The sequence below is a fragment of the Peromyscus maniculatus genome, chromosome 19 (assembly GCF_049852395.1).
Source record: "Peromyscus maniculatus bairdii isolate BWxNUB_F1_BW_parent chromosome 19, HU_Pman_BW_mat_3.1, whole genome shotgun sequence".
NCBI classification, from domain to species: domain Eukaryota; kingdom Metazoa; phylum Chordata; class Mammalia; order Rodentia; family Cricetidae; genus Peromyscus; species Peromyscus maniculatus.
In genome coordinates this window covers 30964780-30986076 of record NC_134870.1, presented here as the reverse complement: position 1 = coordinate 30986076, position 21297 = coordinate 30964780, and the positions used below count along the sequence as shown (strand labels likewise).

The 21297-nt window shown below is 42.4% G+C and overlaps 1 protein-coding gene across 4 annotated transcripts in view; it reads right to left on the bottom strand.

Moving 5' to 3' along the window:
* Arhgap26 (Rho GTPase activating protein 26) overlaps positions 1 to 21297 on the bottom strand; it is a 391848-nt gene that overhangs the window by 156281 nt on the left and 214270 nt on the right. For all 4 annotated transcript variants that reach the window (XM_042264260.2, XM_042264261.2, XM_042264262.2 and 1 more), the window contains exons 13-14: positions 4914 to 4979; positions 1496 to 1570 (exon numbers count right to left, since the gene is read on the bottom strand). In XM_042264260.2, the coding sequence (XP_042120194.2) occupies positions 1496 to 1570; positions 4914 to 4979 (141 nt within the window). The remainder of the gene's footprint in view (positions 1 to 1495; positions 1571 to 4913; positions 4980 to 21297) is intronic.

Here is a 21297-nt window from a genome sequence, read left to right as displayed (position 1 = left end):
TCAGTAGTTAAAAAGAGATTAACAAGTAATGATACATGCAACAGGTTGATCAACTTGGGAAATAATTAAGCTCACACACACACACAAAACCTCAATGCTCCAAACTTACATATTCTATTATTCCATTTATATAACAAGTAATTTCAAAGTGACAAAATTAAAAGGAAAAAAAATATTGAATAGACTTTGGTCACCAGGGTTAGGGGCTCTGTGAGGAGGTGAGGCAGGGAGTAGACTCAAAGGGGTACCACAAGGTCATTATGGGGGTGGAAACGCTCTGCATTTTGACTGTAAAAATGCCAGTATCTTGGTTGTGGTATTGAAATGTAGCCTGGTATGATGCTATGATTGGAGGAAATTGGGTAAAGGGTACAAAAGATCCATTTGTGTTGCTTTTTTTTTTTTTACAATGCATGTGTACCTCACAATTATCTAAATAATAATAATAATAATAATAATAATAATAATAATAATAATAATAAAGAACTAACCGTATCCCAAATCTAAACTGAAAAGTGGAAACTAAGTGTAGACATGCCTCCCAGCTAGCATGGTTTCAAGCAGCAGGCCTCGGTGTAAGTCTTAATACTGTGGAGTTATGGAGCACAACAGTGAGGGCTCACGCTGGCCCATATAAAGGAATAGATTTCTGCACACATGAAAGCTCTTTTCAGAACCTGGACCCCCAAACAAAGTGACGAACACAGGAGAAAGGCCCTTGCCTGGAAGGCCAAGTTAGAGGCCTGAATGAGAGTTGATCTTCACAAGTACCAGGCTTGGGCTCTGTGGACATGGACAGCGGCCACAGCTCTATGAAATTTGATCTGTTTGCCATTTAGATCCATGTGACTCACTGAAGCTGGCTGCACAGCTAAAAATACAGGATCTCTGCAGCCTAGGCAACTTTGGCTCGTGGATTTTGATTCAAACACTGCACATTTGGAGGTAGTGGCTTTCTATTTATAGATCTGCCAGGGATAGAGGCTCTGTTGCTCAAGTGACGGCTTGAAGTCTAGAAGCCGAGGGGGTCTTGAATTTATCAGTAGATTAAAAATTTTATCTGAGAGTTACACGACACCCTCAGTAAGAGGAACATGAGACCCCAAGATCCTCACAGGCTAGAAAGATGTCCTTTCTTAGGCATAGGGTGTGTCCTATTGAATACCTGCCTCAAAAGAGGGCAGAAGGAGTCATGAGCTATTAAAGACAGAGTAGGGTGTGACAGTCACATGACTGACAAAGCAGCACTTGGACTGGGGTGCTGAAGACTGGGTGTGGCTTGTTTAGTTTAGTCTTGTCTTTTATTTTAATCTCACAAAGACCCACTCTGAACCTCATCTGTTAATGCCCACAGCCACCACTAGCAAGCAGGGCAGATTTCTGGGCATTGGCATTTGCATGTCCTGATTCCTACCCCAGAGGCTACCAAGGAAGCTGGAAATCTCGGAGCAGGCTGCCCAAGGGACCTGCCTGGCAAAGCCACTGCTGCACTCACCCATCAAGACACTCAGCAGCTTCTGCACCCTGGAGTTGACCCCCACGATTCTGTAGAGTCCTTGCTCATTGATCCCTGAGTAGAGAAAAGATGAAGATTTAATTAGATGAACATCGGAACACAAGTCAGGCCAACAAGGCCAAATGCTCTCCTGTTTTCTCTTCATTTTCTCTATCCTTCTAAAAGCTGCTGTAATTAAAGTCCCCTGTCACTCAGCTCCGCTCTTAGCGAAGGAGTGGGATTTGGCACAGCTGTCTAGGATTCACGGATGTGCTGCCCACTCCGGTCCTCACCTTAGCCTGGGTGTCAACAGGAAAGAGACTTCCCTCCTCTCTTGCCAAAGGCAGCAGATGAAGATTTTTGAAGATGCAAAATACATTCTTTAAAAAATGCCACAGTTAACCAATTCTTACATTTAAAAATCCAAAATGACATGACTTTAAAAAATCATTCACAGAAGAAGATAAATGACTTTCTGTCTATTTTTACACACAGCATAAAAATACTGAAGTATAAGAATGTTTTCCATCTTAGGGAATACTAGTCAAGATTGAGAAATCAGAAAATCCATCACCATTAAAGCTGGGGTATTTACTTTGAAATACTTAAACAAAGATGAACTCCAACTACAGAACTCCTGTTCACTAAAATGCATGGATTAGAGCACCACTGTGCCACTTACAAAAGAAGGCAATCTGTATACATGTGTGAATATATGTGAATGTCTATTCCTGGTCATGTGTGTGGGTCCACATGTATGCATCTACATACGGCAGCCAGAGGACAGCCTCGAATGTCATCCTTGGGAATGCCATTCACCTCCTTTGAGACAGGCTCTCTCATTGGCCTAGAGCTCATCAACTCAGGTTCACTGGGTGGACAGTGAGCCTCAGAGATCCTCCTGTTTCTGCCTTTCCAGTACTAAGATCCAAGTATGTGTCACCATGCCCAGCATTTTTTCCCCTTGGGTTTGGGGATCAAACTTAAGACCTCAAGCTTTATTGATGATCTATCTCCTCTGCTCCAACAGGGGACAATTTAGACCAAGTGATTAAAAACAGCTTTCCTCTTGTTGGCCCAAGTCTGTCACATCTATAACCTCTCAGGAACTGGTGTGCTTCCTCTCCAGTTCCCCTGTGAACTTCTTATGTCAAAGTTCATGTCATTTCTCTTTATACCTTCCATTGGATTCTTATGCATCCATCATATTCAGAACTTCTTCTGGTAGGCTACAAGGCTTACAAACTTCTGGTTTCCAGTGATTATAGACACTGAGAAGAGTTTTAAGTGAGTATGCTACCCTCTTGGTTTGGACTGCTAAAAATGGACGGACGCACAGCCTGCCTTAAGCAAGTGTACTTGCTTGCAAGTGTGTGCTTCTGCCTTTGTTAACCACAACTATTCTCCTTATTCTCCTCCCCGTTCCTTATTTTCTTGTCTTTTCTGAGTCAGTGTTTCACTCTATAACCCAGGCTGGCCTTTAACTCCCAACTCTCGAATCTCTCAGCCCTCTGAACAGCGGGATGATAGACTAACACACTGGGTTGTATCCTTCTCTTTTAAAATACAAACTTAAACTCTTGAAAATTACCTTAGAAATATATGCTCATTAAAAACTTAGGAATTGTGCTAAGGCAAATAGAAAATCAAGAGAAGAAAGTAAAAGAAAGCAGAGAGCCACTGTTACCACACTGAGACTGTGCAGAGGACGACCCCTCAGTGGATGACACAGAACGGGCTCCAGCAGGCCAGCTGTTCGTTTGTAAATTGTATTTTTCACTGAATGCACGTTAAAATGGGATGTTAAAAACCACATTTCTTTTTTGTCTTAAACATAATTCTTTGTTGATTCTTTGGAAATTTCAAATCATGCACCCTAATTCCACTCACCTCCCGATCCCTCCATGTCCGCCCTTATCCCTAAAAAACTATATTTCTGTCTTTAGTGAGTCACAACATTATACTGCACAAGTGAACCATTCTTGATTTAAACCAAATCTTGAGGCATTTGATTGGTTTCTGATTTTGCATTTTAAACATATCACCATATAAACATTCTTTTGGTTCAACACGACCAACATTCTCATTTTCTAACTTCAATTTCCAATCTTCAATAGACACTTTCTAGTATATTTTATGTACTATTGTCAACCTGTCTTAATTTTTTGCTGAAGGGGGTCAAGTAGAAATAATCAAAATTAAAAAACCAGGGGTTGGGGATTTAGCTCAGTGGTAGAGTGCTTGCCTAGCAAGCGCAAGGCCCTGGGTTCGATCCTCAGCTCTGAAAACAAACAAACAAACAAACAAACAAAAACCCAAAAAGCCTGCTTCTCCACATGCTAAAGTAACTTCTTTGGAAAGAGAACCCTAATAGGACACATTTTGTCATCCCCTCCCCCAGCCGTGTGTGTGTGTGTGTGTGTGTGTGTGTGTGTGTGTGTGTGTCCCTCTCCCTTTCTATTTCTCCACTAGTAAGGTTACAACTCTACTTTAAAAGACAGAATTTCTTTCAAACAAATAAAAAAGGCCAGTAGGTAGAATAAATAGACTGAATCTCTGACAATGGTTCAGATCAGTCTCAGTGGAGAGATGGCTAATAGCTTTCCTTGAGCAACAAAGGATCAGGGCACTAAAGACTCTACAATGCCAGAACTAAGGACTCTGACTTGTGATAGACTATAGTAAACCAGCCTCCCCTATCTCAGTGCCCTGCTCCAATAGACCTGGGAAATGCCAGTGTGGAGTAGGCAGCTAGCCTTTCCTTCTCTGACCTTGATGGCTCCCAGGTCCAGGTCTGCAGAGCAGAGATCCTTCACTTGGGGTCCACAGACTCTAAGGTAATCATCCTTGGAGAGTCTAGGGATCTACGAACTAGATGGGAAACAGCCTTTCTTTCCACTATCACTGACACTGAATATTTCTTTCCCTTGTGTATGGAGACAACTAATCACAGCGGTATTCACAATACCTGCAACATGATCCAAAATCGCAGATATTTTCATAACTCCTTACAATGGTAAAGAAGGTTTACAATATTGAAATTTCCAGATTATGCTAGCTATGAGGTCCACTGCTATAAGTTACTAAAGGACTTGTTAACCCAGAAGCATATCCACCAGTCTGTTGCAGCTATATTTTCAATTATTTTAATAATAACTGAGTTTTAGAACTGGTTTCCATAAGCCTAAGAATTCTATCTGGATACATGTAAGACAGTCTCATAACCAACCAGAGACACAGATGACATGAAATGGGTGGAGAACCCCTGCTTCAGACCAGCATGACTGGTAGAAACACCGACAGTGGCACTGGGGGAGTTAATGAGTTACTTAAAATCAGAAGCAGCAGGTAGCATGTCTGCTGCCTCACAGATGCATGACCTTGCATGAGAACAACGCCATCTGTTAGACTACTTTACCTCTGGTTTCCACCGCATGGATGCATTTCCTTATTATGCTGAAGCCGATGCTGTCCAACTGTGCGGCTGAAAGAACAAGAGAAGGGCAGTCAGGCCTTGCCTGTGCAAATCAACTCACTGTAAGGTTTACACACTGGAAACCAACCCCATGGTGTGGTCACAGGCTCTCTCCCCTTTCCCATGTGAAGATAAATAAGTGAAAGTAAAATAATTTAAAAATAGGTGATACCAATAGAGAGCCTCCCATGTGCCAGATACACGCTGTGTTCTGTGTGTATTATCTTAGCTCTCATGGTACCTTTGGCACTAGGCTCAGTTTCTAACAAGAAATGGTAGCACCAAGTGACGGATGCCTGCCACTTGGAGCCACAGGAATGACTGCCTGCAATCTGCTCCATAAAGCAAATGGGAAGTGCTTTAAAACAAACTGGGTAAGTGCTTTACCTAGATTATGTCTTGGAACTCCAGAAAATCCTTTTTTTTTTTTTAATGTTTATCCTTATTTAATTATGTTACAGATGAAAAAACCTGAGGCTTGGAAAAGCTAAATATGACCAAAGTTGCCAAGTTAATGTGTAGAGACTTGTTCTAGGGGACAGATCACCAAACTACTTTAAATATGACTTTGAATTAAAGTATAATTCTGTTCTGATGACTAGAAAAAGTGGAAAATCAAGGGGAAAATGAAGGAAAGAAAAGTGACCCAGAGGAACATTTGAAACACCTGAGAACAAAGAAGCTACCTGAGCCCCAGAAGCAGTAGAGTCCCTCTCCGTGACACATCAATGAGGGAGGGGAGCAAAGGGTCCTCAATCTGTCCCAATACCTACCCGCACCACTCAGAAAATGAAACAACCTACAGGATCAATTGTTGCCAGGGGAAAACTGTAGCAATAAAGAGGCATCCACAGAACCTCAACCCAAACTTTGGTTATCCAGCAATACAATGCTCATAGCTTGTAGGAACTAATCAGTTTGATCTCCTTGGACATCCTTGTCAACATTAGTTATTGCCTCTTATCATCATAGCCATCCCAGTGGTGTCAGAGTTTTCTTGCTATGGTTTTGTCTGCATCTGATGACTAAGGACACTAGACATCTTTGCATGTACAGGAGACAATTCTTACTCTTACATGAAGTACTCAGAACACAGCTATTGGGAATGTAGGTGTCAGGCAGGGAATTATCTTTTTGTGCTTAAGGAATTTTCCAAAGTATTTATAACTGTTATTCTATAGTCAGCGGAAGCCTTTACTTTGTTTTTGGGAAGCACTTCAGAGTATCTTTCCAAAGGCATGGAGGTCAGAAGTCTGGGGGAAAAGAACTGCCATTGTGCACTGAATACTGAGAACTGCTGAGACAGAGTCTGAACTTGGATGTTTTAAGAACAGGCTTGTGAACACGGTTTCCTTCTAAACATAGATGAACTTCATCTTGGACAAAAACCACTTCCTTACCCCAGAAACATCAACAAAAGTTTTGGAAAATTGGAAAGAACTTGGAGACTGAGAGAGAAGGCCCCAGTGCTTAGATAACCCACTGGGTCAACTAGGAAGTGAGAGTCATTCCTAGGCAAGTGGTACATGGAAGAAAGAAGATGCAATGGAACTTTCCAGAGACATCCGGAAAAAAAATTAAATTCCACCAATTTATATTAACTCTACTTTTTTTTTTTTTTAAATTGGCTAAGACGCCCACCACCACCACTCAATGTTCGGATTGGTTTTCCCTATGCTGGTGCAATTTATCCAATTTGTTAAAATCAAGCAGTTCCCCTTTATACTAATGTTAAAGCAAAATGCCTTCTGTTCACATAGGCAATGCTGCTGTATTTATCAGTATATCTTAGCTGTCAAGTGTACATAGCATTTACATGCTGCAGAGCCAAACAGGAGCTCAAGACAACTCTGCTAAGCCTAGTTTATTACAGTTGCATATTGTGTGACCTACCTAGTTTTGTAAACAGACAAAATTACATTAAAAAATGGAACCCACATCAAACAAGGGTCCCAAGAATTCATGAAATACGTGTTAGCAACCATTGTTCCAAATCTCTAAACTAGAACCGATACAAGTTATTGCACCACCACTTCTCTGCACTTTCCATCTGTCTCTGTCCTCTTTCCTTACACATGTGCGGGGACACACAGACACACACACACACACACACACACACACACGCACACACACACACACACACACAGTTTGATTTCTACTCTCATCAACTTGAATTTCCTGCTGACATCATGACTGTGTTACTAATAATTAACAACTACATATTATTTTACTTTGGACTAAGTAGCACTAATGTGACAGGGACCCCACTATCTGCATAAGCAGAACATTAGTTCTGATTCTGGCCCATTGGGTTCCTAATCTAAGCAATTGAGATCTGGTCTGCAGAGTGAATTCCCACTAAAAGGTCTGGAACATGATCACCATGGAGCAGAGTTTGCAAATGACTGAGAAAGTAGCCCGCCAGATGGATGTGGCTGTCCTTAATCCCCTCAAGCAGGTGATTCAGCCCATTCACTGAGCCAAGGCTCAGAAAAGGTCAGGGATTTATTTGCAATTTCTGTATCCTTATAATCTCCAGAAATAATCTCTCATTAAATATCTACTAGGTTTGCATCATTCCCTTAATTTGACTGGCAATGAGTTGATGTAGGATCTGTGGCTCCCAGGCTCAGCATCCTGTGATGCAGTTAAAACTTGGCTTCTCATCCTCCCTCAGCCTCAAGTTCCCTGGGCCCAGGTTTGTATCAGCAGCCAACACTGATGCATGATAATTAATGTTGGCAGAGTGCACCCAGAAGACACAGGCTGACCTCCCAAGTTAGAAAGGTGCCGCCATCCGAACTTTCATCACAACTTTTGGAGCCTTGTCTCTGTATCTCCTTTTCAGAGATAGGAGAGGGCCAGGATCACACAACTCCACTTTGTAGAAGCGCTGTGAGAATAAGGGAAACAGGAGAGATGGGGACACACTCGGTCAGCTTGGTGCATCTTAGGGCAAACCCAGAAGGGTACCTGACAGTGGTGTGAGCTTGGGTTGCTGTGCCAACATGAACTCCAGGAGGAGGAGGTAGGTGAATCCGAACTGTTTTACTATGGTGGGACGGAAAGAACAACACCAGGTAAGATACATTCAATCCCTTTTGTTGCCTAAAAGGTGGAGACTGGTGGTCCAGATAGAAAGACACAGTTCTAATATAACTGCCACTCTTGTAGTGTGAATAAATAAATTAAAATTAAAAACCCTACTGATGTAAGCTTCTGGTCCCTCACCTGAGATAACTTCCTCTCATCTTAAAAAAAAACAAAAAACTGTGTAGGTGGCAGCGGTGCCGGCGGTGGCAGCAGCGGCAGTGGTGGTGGTGGTACGTGTACGTGACAACTCTAACAAAACCATGAGAACCCCTTCCTTTCCACCGCTCTTACACAGCCAAAGTATCACGAACTTTCCATCATTCTCTTAGTGTTTGTCAGTTTTGTCTGGCTCCCTCCATCACCACTGCCCTGGTTCCGATACAATGAAAAGGAATGGCAGGGTTAAAACACTCAGAAAGGAGGGGGCGTGCCAAGGGTTATGAGCTACCCAAGCTGACCTGAGAAGAGGAAGTACAGGGGTGGGGAAAACAACCAAGGTGGCCTCAGCAGCAGCAGCAGTACCACCACCACCCCACCCCACCCCACCCCCCGCCACCACCCAGTCTCCTCTGAAAGGACCCCTGAGGAGCATTTGCAAGGTACTTTTGCCTTTCCCCTAGAAAACCTCTCAACTTTGAGTAGTTACATCTTCAAACATATTCTAACCTCGTCGAATACATCTGCCTAACAGAGTGAACTGTGGGAGAGGACAGAGTCTGAGAAAGCCCCTGCCTACTAGGAGCCTGGTCCTTTGAGGCTGCTGAACAGAATGGTGGGTGAGCTTCCACTCTGGAGGAAACACTCCAATTGTGCTTACGTAGGGGCTGAAATAAGACTTGACTACCAACTTGCTCTGCCTGGGTCCCAATGTGAATTCCCCTTTGTGTGCCAAAGAATTGAAACTACTGCTGTGTATGAGACCAGAGGGCATACAGGGGTCGGTAGCACATCTCTTCTCATCCATAGCAATCTTACCTCTGTTATCTGCAGCCAGGGTGACTGCACTGACCTCTGAACTAGCCTTTTCATATTTCTTCTTGTTTCCTATGATCTCTCCATTACCTTGTTGTCCCCATTCATTAAACAAACAAAAACTCATGTTACCTCCCTATTTCCAATCCATCAATGGCACATTCCATCAACCTAGTTTCCTCTTCTCAAACTTGGTTTGTCCAACTGATTCTAAAACAAATGATATCCATTCATTGTCTAAAAGATGCACATGGTCTCTTACACTTAAAGCATTAATCATCTTTACTGAGCCAATCCACCCAATAGGTTTGATGCCATATACCTTTACCTCAAGAACTCAACTCCATGCACAGGTATGGCTGTCCTTCTATGAGCCAGACTCATTTTAGGATTTCAACACAAAACCAAAGCATCTTGTACCTATTTCTTGCTTCAAGGAACTGGTATAGCACTCTTATTCTTATGCTTCAATGATATTTAAGCCACTAGCTCATTTCTTCAACCTAGAGCCCTAGCGGTCTAACTCACTGTCAACATTGTTCAGGGGGTAACCAAATCTTGAACATGATCCAGCGGAGTCTTGTGGTCCAGCCCCAGCTTGCTTCTCCAGCCTCCTCATATGTCACTCCCCTAGCTCTTAGCACCTCACAACACTGGCTTTCTTCCAGTATCTGATGAACCACATTCTCCAGACTTTATAGAAGCAATAAGTCTAACCTAAATCCCTCCACCCAATTAATACAGAACTCACCTTAAGTATAAATTCCTCAAAAAAGTCTCCTTATCTCCCCTCCTAATGCAATATCCCATTTTGTCTCATCATACTCTCTCAGAATAGACAGCACAGCTTTCAAGTTTATATTTATTTGTGTGACTCTGAAAAATAATGGCAAGTACCAAATTAAAATATATAATCATGAAGACTCATGATTCATAAAAATCTCTATTAATTTCATTCACTACTGTATCTCTGCTACGGTGTACTTTAGTGCTGAACATGAAATGAGAAAGGAAGAATCTTTTCACTTTGGATTCATGGTTAGATCAATTAGCAACTGAATCAGGGGGAGTTGCTGAGGGGCAGAGTGGCACAGTAAAAATAACCTTTTACATTCCAAGTGATAAACCCTATGAGAGTAGAGGGTTATTGAAGCTTCGTGCCTTTGGCTTTTTCATCCTTTTCGAGGATTTAAAGGTTATTTTTTTTTTTAGTGGATTGATCCAACCATTTCTTTCCTGTATCAATACAAAGTGATACTATAATACATGCACACACCCCATTCTCCCCGACACACACACACACACACACACACACACACACACACACACACACACACACACACACAAATGAGTCCAAGGAAAAGAAAAATAAAACCTGTGCTGGTCAAAGCATGCAACAGATAGGACAACTATGTGAGAGGGAACACTTGTACATTCAAAGGGAGGAACAATGAGGTTCATGACCCTTCTGAAATCATATGAATACCCAGGGGCCTGGAGCTCCCTGGGCTGTTATACTTGTGATAGCAGCAATCAGAATCTTCCAGTAGGACCTAAGGAAAACTGGCAAAATATTTCTCAATCATCTAGATATAAACTCTCTGTTTTGGAAATTCCCCACAGTTCTGAGGAAGACCCCAGGATATCGTTCTGCTCCAACCCCCCCCCCCCCCCCCCCCGCATATCCAAGGCCAGATTTTTCCTCTGCTCCCTGGCCAGCATGCATTCAAAAAATGCAAACCAACTTTAGTACTCATGAAACCATATAGACATAAAGAGTGTAGAGCTCAAAGAGAATGAAGAGCTTTAATGCCAAACAGACCCAGGGTAGAATTCTGCTACCTATGGCTGAATGTGTGACTTAGGTGAGGTGTTTCATCCCTATACCATTCACCTTCCTGTCTGTAAAACGGGAACAACTCATCAAAATATATAAAGTGAAATGGATATCAACTGGGGTTTACTTGCTGCTCAATAAATACTGATGATTTCCAATACCATCAACATTAGATGCTACTACATGCTAATATGTCAATCAAACTTTGCAGCAGATGAAAGTTTTTTACCCATGTTCATGTGATTCTTAGGATAATCCCATGGGGTAAATATTGTGACTCTTCTCACTAACAACTGCTTGCTGTGTTTTCACACTAATGAGGGATAATACATTACAGTTTTAGAAGATAAATTAATAAACTACAGCTGATTTGATTTTTCCAACATATCTGCTAAATTTTAATGATGAGAAAAACCAGGCTCATGAAGCTAAGTGATAATAATGCTAACAGTAGCCAACACTTACCAGGACAGACTATATTGCTTGGGGCTATGCACTAAAAGCAAACCACCACCATCATCATCATCATCATCATCATCATCATCATCATCATCATCTTATTCCCCACACAGGAAACTTAGGCTCAGTTGGTTAAAGACTGTTTGTAAGGTCATTGGGTCAGTAAGGATGGGAACCATGATTTTAATCCTGCCTGACTCAAGTCCATTCTCTTCTGTTCTATTTTCTACTGGAATTCACTCAACAGTCAGAAAGGTTGGAGAGCAAGAGATCTGGTTTCTAGATCCTGCCCTTTCTCTTGTATCAATTCCAGAGGTCAAGAGAAGTAAGGTACACTTGTGACACAAATCCTGAGCCCTTTCCTATACATTGTGCTTTTGTAGGTGGGGAACCCTTTGAAAAGGACCCAGCACCCAAACTATCATTGCCAGAGACAAAAATGATTATTAACTCAACCAACTGTCAGCATCTACACTACTACCTTCCCTACAAGATATGAAGGATCCACAAATACTAGGTCTTAATACGTAATATGAGCTTATGCCACTGTGATATATGGAATGATTCCAAGAAGTTCACAAATATTTCTAAGAGCTATCTAGGTACCTAAGTACTGAGTATTAAAAATCTGTTTGACATAAAACATACTGCATGATATATTTACATCTTAAGTGGGGGCTAAAAAGAAATTAAAGAAAAATGATAATGACAGTGATGTATATGTAAAAGCAAGCAATAAAGATGACACACAATGAACATATCTGAGCTAATGTCTCACATGCCCCAAGCTGGTGCTATACTCAAGTCAGCTGAAAGGATTAGATGATAGGTAGCATATTCTAACACCAAGATGTTCTGTTCCAGTAACATTATCCTTGCTTGCTTTCATATTCTAAAACCACCTTACACCTGTACCCGATCCCTCAGCCAGTCCTGTAAGTAATAACTTAAAAAACACAGCAAGAAACCAGCCACTTCTTCCTATACTTATAGCTAACACCAGAACCCAAGCCTGCAGAGTCCTTTTCCTGGACTGCTACAATCGTTTCCTAGATGGTTCTACTTTTGTCCCCTAGAGTCTATTCTTTACCAGCCTCCAGGGTCAACGTTTTAAATGACAATCAGCACAGGTATCCACCTCATCTCATCACAATGCTCTAGGGTAGTGGTTCTCAACCTTCCTAATGCTGCGACCCTTTAATACATTTCTTCATGTTGTGGTGACCCCAACCATAAAATTATTTCATTGTTACTTCATAGCTGTAATTTTGCTATTGTTATGAACTGTAATATAAATATCTAATATGTAGGATATCTGACATACAACTTCCAAAGAGGTCACAACCCACAGATTGAGAACCCCCTCTCTCTAGGGGCTTCTCTAATGCTAAGAACATAATTTTATCTCATTATCTCATTGGTCTAGTCCCAGCCTACCTGGCCACTCTCCTCTAGACCTCCTCTCATGCAGTCCCAATGGTCCCTAGACCTCCACTCATTCCCTACTCCTTAGTGTGTTTGTATGTGGTGGCCCTTTGGTTTGCAATACTCATCTGTCAGCTTCTCACATGTAACCTACCCTCTTTTCTCCAGGTTTCTGCTCAAAAGTCACTTCATAGGAGGCTCTAGCCATCTGACCTAAGTGCCTTTCCCTGATTCTCTGGCCCCTAGTTCACATTTCTTCATGGGATTTGCCTCTACCAGAAAATATACCCTGATCTACTTATTTATAGTTTGTTGTCAATCTCTCTAGAGTATAGCCTCCATATTATAAATGTATACAAATCATGGTAGCCCATTTAACATGCACATTTTGCATTTTTTATATATCAGTTAAATTTTTTCAATTAAAAGTTTTACAATAGCTGGGTGGTGTTGGCGCACACCTTTAATCCCAGCACTTGGGAGGCAGAGCTAGGCGGATCTCTGTGAGTTCGAGGCCAGCCTAGTCTACAGAACAAGTTCTAGGAAAGGCACAAAGCTACACAGAGAAACCCTGTCTCGAAAAAAACAAAAATTTACAATAGTACCAGCTTTATGAGGGCAGGGGCTCCATTGGCTGACTTATAATTCTATTTCAATAAATGTTTTCTGAATGAAGAAACACGTACAATTTATATTTCTCCAGCCAAAAGACCAAGAACCAATAGAGAAAAGGTCTTCAACACTCCAAAAACCCTTAAAGGATGAGCAGCTGACAATACAATGGAACTTATACATGCATTCCAAGAACAAGCCAGGGAGCACTCACAGGGTGCCATTCATGGCCTGGCCTCTAGGCAACAACCCTGACAATCAAAACTTTCCCTCCCTGCCTGCTACATACACAGCCACTGACCCTCCTTTTCCAGTTTCTGAGTACAAACAGAAAAATGAGCTGAAAGAGAGATACGGTAACGAAAGAAACATAAATAAAAGGAAAAGAAAAATCACTGCCTGCCTGCAGTAAACCTCTCAGCTCTCTGTCTAATCAAGGAAGCCCTAGGTGAGATGCAAAAAGAGGTCCAATTCTCAAAAAGAGTCGGGAGGCCCAGGTGGCACCATGTCAGATGTCGCAGAACATAGCTGGGCGCTACACATCTGCCATTAGAAAGAGTGTTCCTCTGTAGGACTTCAACTTCAAATCAGGACATAACACTGAAATAACAAGATTTCACTCAATGCCCAGCATCAGCAGGACCATTATATCCTGCCAGGGGATCTGGCATCCTGAGAGTGTCTTAGTCCAAAGAGCCCAGGGGCTTTGTACTGACTTCTGAACCAATAAAATTCCATGAAGATAGAAGTATTTCAAACGATGAGCCAAATGCCTCTGTCTACTGGGACCCTGTCTCCTGCCTTTTTAAAACCTACCTTCCACCTCCAGATGCCTCAGGAATTGTTGAAATTTTTTTTTTGTCATAATAAATTCTGAGGCAGCAACGGTGAACAAAGAAATGACATTCAGACTCAAAAGCCTCAGATTTTGGGCCAACCACACACTGGATATATGATGGACAGCCTTTATCTATCTACCCTCCTCACCTTTAAGATGAAGGAATTAGGGAAACGAAATGAGGCAATGCCAGTGAAGACACTATAAGGAAGTTGAGAGATCCATACAGGCTTAAGAGATTAAGGATGCTACTAATAATAATAACAGCAGCAAAGAGCAATACTTATTGATGGGACCTGCTACCACTAAGGAAAGGTTATCCATTCCAATTTTATTTAGTTTATCTGGTAAATCAAGATGTATGTACTAAAGCCAGTCCCCCCTACAAATAAACTGGGGCCCGGAGTTTCCCAAGGTCACATATTACAGCAATGGCATCCGGATGCCAATCCATGTAGTATTTCAGAGTTAAAACTCCTATACATGCCTCAACACTACCCCAACTGACACCTCATAGCATTTGCTAAGCCTTACACACATGTAGTAAGACGTACAATCTGAAATCTTTGACCAGGGTGGGGAGAAATGACTTGAGTGGTCATAGGTATACACCTAGACGAAGCCTCAGACATCTGTAAAGGAGGTCTAAACAATACTACCTCCCTTATATGGCTCTTATAATAGTGATCAAGCAATACAGTGCATGTCAAACACTCAGTGCACCATCCCATATGTAGTATGAACTCAATAGGCATTGACTATAATAACTGAAAGCCTGGACTTGGTGAGAGTAGTGACAATTTTTCAAACTCTGTCTCAACTACCCTTTGCTTTAAGGTTAAAGAGTTATCTAGGGCCCTGTACCATGTTGCCTGACTGAGGCCCAATCTGGGGTGTCAGGAGGTAGTTCCTACCATCCAAGTTGTAGCTTGTTGTCAGTACAGAGCCCACATCACGAGGGAAAGGCAGACATTAGGCCGTGGCAAAGTTACATGTCAGTCGGAAGCTAAGAATGGATTTCTGAAATATCTCCCAGGATAAACATAAAGACTTCTGACTGCCTGGGTAAGTTCAAGAAGCCCTGTTGGCAAGTTCAAGGAGTCCCACTGCCGATACTGTCCTTGGAAGTCGGTCTCATCACACAAAACAGTTGGGAACGTAAGGTATCTGAGGAGTATTTCCCTGTCTCGCCAGACTCTGCCCATAGCTAAGCCACTCTAGAGTTAAGACGTCACTGCTTTACTAAATATAATTCTAGCTCAATGCAGCCACAGCAACTATGCCACTAGCAGGGTCCCTAACAAAAGGCAAAGTGCAAAGAGCCAGTACCTGCACAGCCCCTTGGCTGACTTTAACTGAGCCTCAGAAGACCAAAGGGATTGCCACAGAAACCTGCATGAACCAGGAGGAAGAGGAAGGGCCAAGAGGGCACCAGGGGAGCAGGTAGCGTGGAAGAGTCTGCCTCAGGTCATCGCTGGCAAGCAGGGTGGAAAGCCGGAGGGAAGGTGCACTCAGCTGATTGCCTCGTGGACCAGCGCACAGGAGGCCAGGCGTCGTGCCCATTAATGCTTCCACCCTTCTCAGGTTTAAAAGGGGAAATGTTCTATTTATAAGCCACCCAACAGGGGAGACCTGGCAGCCTTTGGATGGCTCTGATCCCAAAGGGATCCTTGTTACCAATGGTTGCCCCCTCCTGCCTCTCTACTGTGGGTGTTCTAACAGCAAAAGGCCGAAGGTGACTGGAAGCAAGAGGGAGGGGGAATCCCCTTTCCTGCCCTTTACTGTTTTCATGAGAATGTGGACCTTTGATAATAAAAGCTGAAGGGTTTAGAAGCCTTTTAAAAAACGGTGGCCATGCTAACCACTAAGGCTTCCACAGTGATCTTCAAGGATAAATGTCTTTTCTGTCTGGCAGATCAAGGGGATCCAAGGCACAGAGATGAAGAGAATCGGGAATCAGAGGGACAAAATCGGGCAAATACAAAAAGATGGTAATGCATCCCTGACCATCTCCTCTCCTGATCTTCCGTCTTGTCTCATAAATCAAGACAAGCTTTAATAAAGTATCATAAAGGATTCTGATTTGAATGACAGCCTACAGAAGGAGAGCATATATAAGAGAAACAACAGAGTGGCTCTGCTTGTTCCAGAATCTCCGTGCGATGCCAGTGTACCACATTAAAGGCCTGACCCTGAGAAGCTGGAGCCATCAAAGCCTGTGGCCCTTGAATACCCAGCACTGGGCACAGGTACTTGAGGAAGCACTGACGGTTCTAATGTGGACATTCACAGAGAATGAATATGCAAAGACTCGGACAGGTTAGATGCTGGGGACTGCTGACAGAATTCCTTCTAGTCTCACATGATGGGCTGCATATGGCTAGACAGAGAAACAGAGCAAGTGCAGCAGGAGCCAAGGATGCTGGCCACTGGTTCTCCTACTTCTCAACTATATACTTTTAAATTCCATTTGCTCAGTTAAAACCTAGACACATAAAATACTATTTCTGTAAGTGGTAGCCATTTGTGTGCCACTTACCATTCCCCCTGCCAAAATCCCATGCCATTCTAATGGACTGGTTTTAAAATTCACCATGTAGTAAGTAAGGCGTTAACAAACTACAGTCCATGGGTAAATGTCGCCATTGCCTGTTCTGGAAAAATAAAGCTTTACTGGGTAACACTTGTCCATTCATTCCCATGGTGTCCATGGCTGCCTTCACACTAATGCAATAAAGGAACTCAACAGTTCCGCAAAATGCAAGTATTTGCTCTCCGCCCCTTTACTGAAAAGCATGATCTCTGTGTTAAATAATGGCATCTACAAAATCAACAAATTTATACTGCTTGTGCCTCCCGTTCATATCCCACTAAGTATTATAAACAGCAGTTTAGGAAGTTCCTGTGGCACTACCAGTGAGAAGTACAGCTACCAGAATTAAGTGAACTACCCCCAGAGGGCTTCAAGACGGAGAGAATGGCTACCTCGCTCATTTTCCCTGCTGTCCCCTGCAAGAGCAGTTCTGTCAATCCAGTGTTGTGCCCCCCCCCCACCCCGCTAGACTTTTCCTTGCTCTGTTTGTTTGTTGTTCTTTTAGGTTTTGACGATGGCTCACTATGCTGTCCAGCCTGGCCTGGAACTCTCCATCCTCCTACTTCAGTCTTGAAGTACATACACCACCAGGCCCAGTAAAAGATTTTTCTTTTCAGTAACACATTTAGCCAGGTGATAGGAAGAACTAAAACAAGAGTGATGACAGACACTGTGCTCAACATTAATCCTCACATTGAGTTTATGATGCAGGAATATTAATTTTAAAAGCATAAAGGGCCCTGCCATCTCTCTCCAAGGATCAAGGGCCAACATGCTAATCTATACCAGCTCCACAGCACCCTGTGAGAAAGCACCAATCAACATGGCCAAATAAACCCTAAACAAAGCATTTCATGGTGCTGGAGGGATGGCTCAATAGTTAAGAGCACTAGCTGCTCTTCCAGAGGACCTGGGTTCAATTCTCAGCACCCACATGGTGGCTCACAACTGTCTGTAACTACAGTGCCAGGGTATCTGATGTCTTTTCTGACCAATGTGGATAATAGGTATGCATGTGATGTACAGATATATGTGCAGCCAAAACACCCATGCACACAAAATAGAAAGAAAGAGAACATTTTAGACATGTGAAAGGGCTGATGTACAAGCATGTTTAGGTCTCAAAATAGCAAATATATGGAAAGCACCATAAAAGTCAATTAGGATAGAATCCTATTGTGGAATGTTAATATCACAAATTTTTATCAAGATGTTTTTTGTTTTTTTTTTGGGTTTTTTTGGTTTTTCTTTTCAAGACAGGGTTTCTCTGTGTGGTTTTGGTGCCTGTCCTGGATCTCGCTCTGTAAACCAGGCTGGCCTCAAACTCACAGACATTTGCCTGGCTCTGCCTCCCGAGTGCTGAAATTAAAAGCGTGCACCACCGCCGCCGCCCAGCTTCAAAATGTAATTTTTATGACATGAAAAATTCTTGTACATTTTTAAAACAGAATGGAAATAAGTTTATTTAGCATAATGCTAATTAAGTCAAAATCCATAGTGATAGTGGCAACATGCATATAAGACACCATAAACAATTCAAGAATGAAATATCTCTGAGCTTACAGATTAGTTTTACTGTTTTTGAAAATTATTTTGCTATATTTTCTTTAACAGTCTACTACAAGCTCGTATTATTGAATAACGGGAAAGAACATATGTTTTTCGAGATTCAATGTGCGCACCCTACAAACAGTAGACTGTAACCCCAGATCCACACAGAGCATTCCCTGTCTAATCACTGCTGTTCTCGCCACCTCTCCTTGTGAACAACAAACAGAAACCACAGTGGGTTCCTCAACATAATTCAAATACGAATGATTCTCATAAGAGTACTGGAGGAAGAGCCAAGTGCAAGAGAGGAGTGATAAAGAAGTATAAGCACAGAGCACGTCCTACTTACGTGTCCTTCTTTGGGAGGAAAGAGAAGTCTGTGTCGTCTTTGCAGCTCTGCTGACCGAACCCAGGGCCTTGTACATGCCACACAAGCACTCTACTACTGAGCCACAGCCCTGCCTGAAAGTTTGCGTTTTCCAATCTGTCTAGTCTAGATGAAACCCCATTTGAAGCTCATTTTCAAATCCACCAGTTTAGGGCATTTTGTCCACACAAAGAGTACGGATGTTGATGACGCCAATATTATCCACCTCAAAAGCATAAGTGAGCCATCTGTCTATGGCCTCTTGGTGCTCCGAGCCCCCATAGCACATCCCACACTGCTTGAAGGTAGAGATACCTAGTCTAGTTGTGTTCTTACCCTTTAGTGCTACTTGCCCTTATGAACTCAGAGAGGAATCCACTGGATGAGGACCTTCAGGAAACCTGGGCTCCTACAGTTCCATCTAGTAAGAACTTCAAGCGGGAGTGAAAAGGCTATGTTAAATGAGAGTGGGAAGCAGAGTGAACTACCACCATGATGCTCTGAAAAGCCAGGTGGTCAACACATGGCTATGCCGTGATGTCCACGAGGAGGCAAGCTTGTAGCAACAAGGACACATCAATTTAAAGACAACCTGATTAGCCCATTGATTTGGGCTAAATCTCTCATAGAGGGAGATGGTACTATGAACACCAGCTTAACAAACTGGGTCCTCTCTGTGCCAATCTACCAGCTTTCAGCTTTTAAACAGCTGGAGAAGCAGAGGGAGACTACATTCCTGTAAAACATGTAACTTTTGTTGAGGTGAACATGTAGTGGTGCATTTATTGTTGAAAACTTAAATACTAGAAGCCTTAGAATCTCTCACTAGACTGATGCAGCTTCTCCAACATGTTCTTGGCACTGTAACCATTCCTCCGTTGGGGAAAGTAGCCGAGGTTTAGAACGAGCCATTTCCTAGCTTCTCTTCCTACTTCTGAGTCTTTGGAGAATAAACCTGACAACTGCAGCCTAAGGTCAGGTGTGGAACGAGACTAACCAAGCATCGAGGTGGGAATGGAGCCTGGACAGTGGCTGGGGAACAGATCTGGCCTTGTGCAGAGCCCTGCCTTCTGTAACAGTGAAGGAGGAGCTAAGAGTGAATCCTTGACACTGGCGATGGCTGCCTTCTCAACAAGAAGCTCGGGGAGCAAGAGATCAAGTTCTTTACTGGCCGTCATTCAATTCTTTCCTTTCCTTTTCTGCTTGGTCATAACTGACCACCTAGAGAGCTCATTGCTTCTGACATTCTAGAACAACCAAAGGAATGTTCATGTTCACAAAACTATCAGGACATGGTGAGAAACAAAAAGAGCAGACTGTTTTCTGACTAATATTTCAGGGAAAAGTCAACCAAGAACACAGAAGACCTCTAGGCAGAAAACTAAAACCCAAACAAAAGGACGTTGGTCTGAATAAATGGAAGGAGAGTCAAAGGTCTTGAGAGGATGACAAGATTACAGGTAAAAGTGTTTCTTTTCCTCAAAATCAATCTATTTAATTAACACAATCTTGAATGCAAATGAAATTTTCATGTTTGAAGAACTCACTAAATTTATTCTCAAAGAATAAGTGTCTACAGGTAACTACGTCAACCCCTAAAAGGACAGTAAAGAGAGAGGGGCAGTGAGGAAGAGGAAGGGTGAGTAGAGGAAGCAAGGCAAACTGATAGAGGGACACAGCATCCGAATTTGAGTCAAAAGGCCTTCTTCAAAATTCAATTTGAAAATCAGGAACCAGGAAGGAAAGTAGAGACAAAATTTAAAAAATGATAATGAATGCATACAGAATACAGATCTCTAGCATGCCCAAGACCATAGGTTGAGTCCCCAGCATCAAGGAAGGACAGCACAAATAACATCAATAAGTAACAAGATGGGAAAGTGTATTTTTAAATATCTAAAACTAGACTGGATATTTACTTCAGTGGCTTGTCTATCATGTTCAAGGCCCTGGTTCAATCACAAGCACCACAAAAATAAGATAAAATGTCTAAAATTATTAAGGATTACTATCTTGATAGAAACAACTTTACACAGGAAAAAATGGCAGTTGTCATTGAAAATGGACAAAGGACATGAACAGGCCATTAAAAGAAGAGGATGCTCAAGGACTAGCAGGCAATATGAGCAGACAGTCAAAACTCTTTGCTTATCAGAGAAAGACATGTGCTAGTGTGTAAATGTATTAGACCATCAAGAAATCACAAGGCTGAGTAATAGTGAGCATTGGCAAGTATGGAGAAATGTGCATTCGGGGCTGATAGCACTGTAGACAGACCACTGTGGAGAGCAGCATGAGATCACTTGATGAAGTCTATCATGGACTGGCAACTAGACCAGAAAATATAACCCCAGAACAGAATCACACACAGTCACATTACAGACCTGTTTGTGTGATGATGAGGAATCAGAGGTGAGCAGCTGAGGAGACAAGAGCACATCTCTACAAAAACCAGATACACTTTAGAGTAGATGGCAGTCAGAGGCACCATCTAGAGACACAAGGAATTGTTGTGGATGACACCTAAAACTAAGCAGGGACAAAAACAGATCAGAACAAGACATAGAGCCATTTTATAAT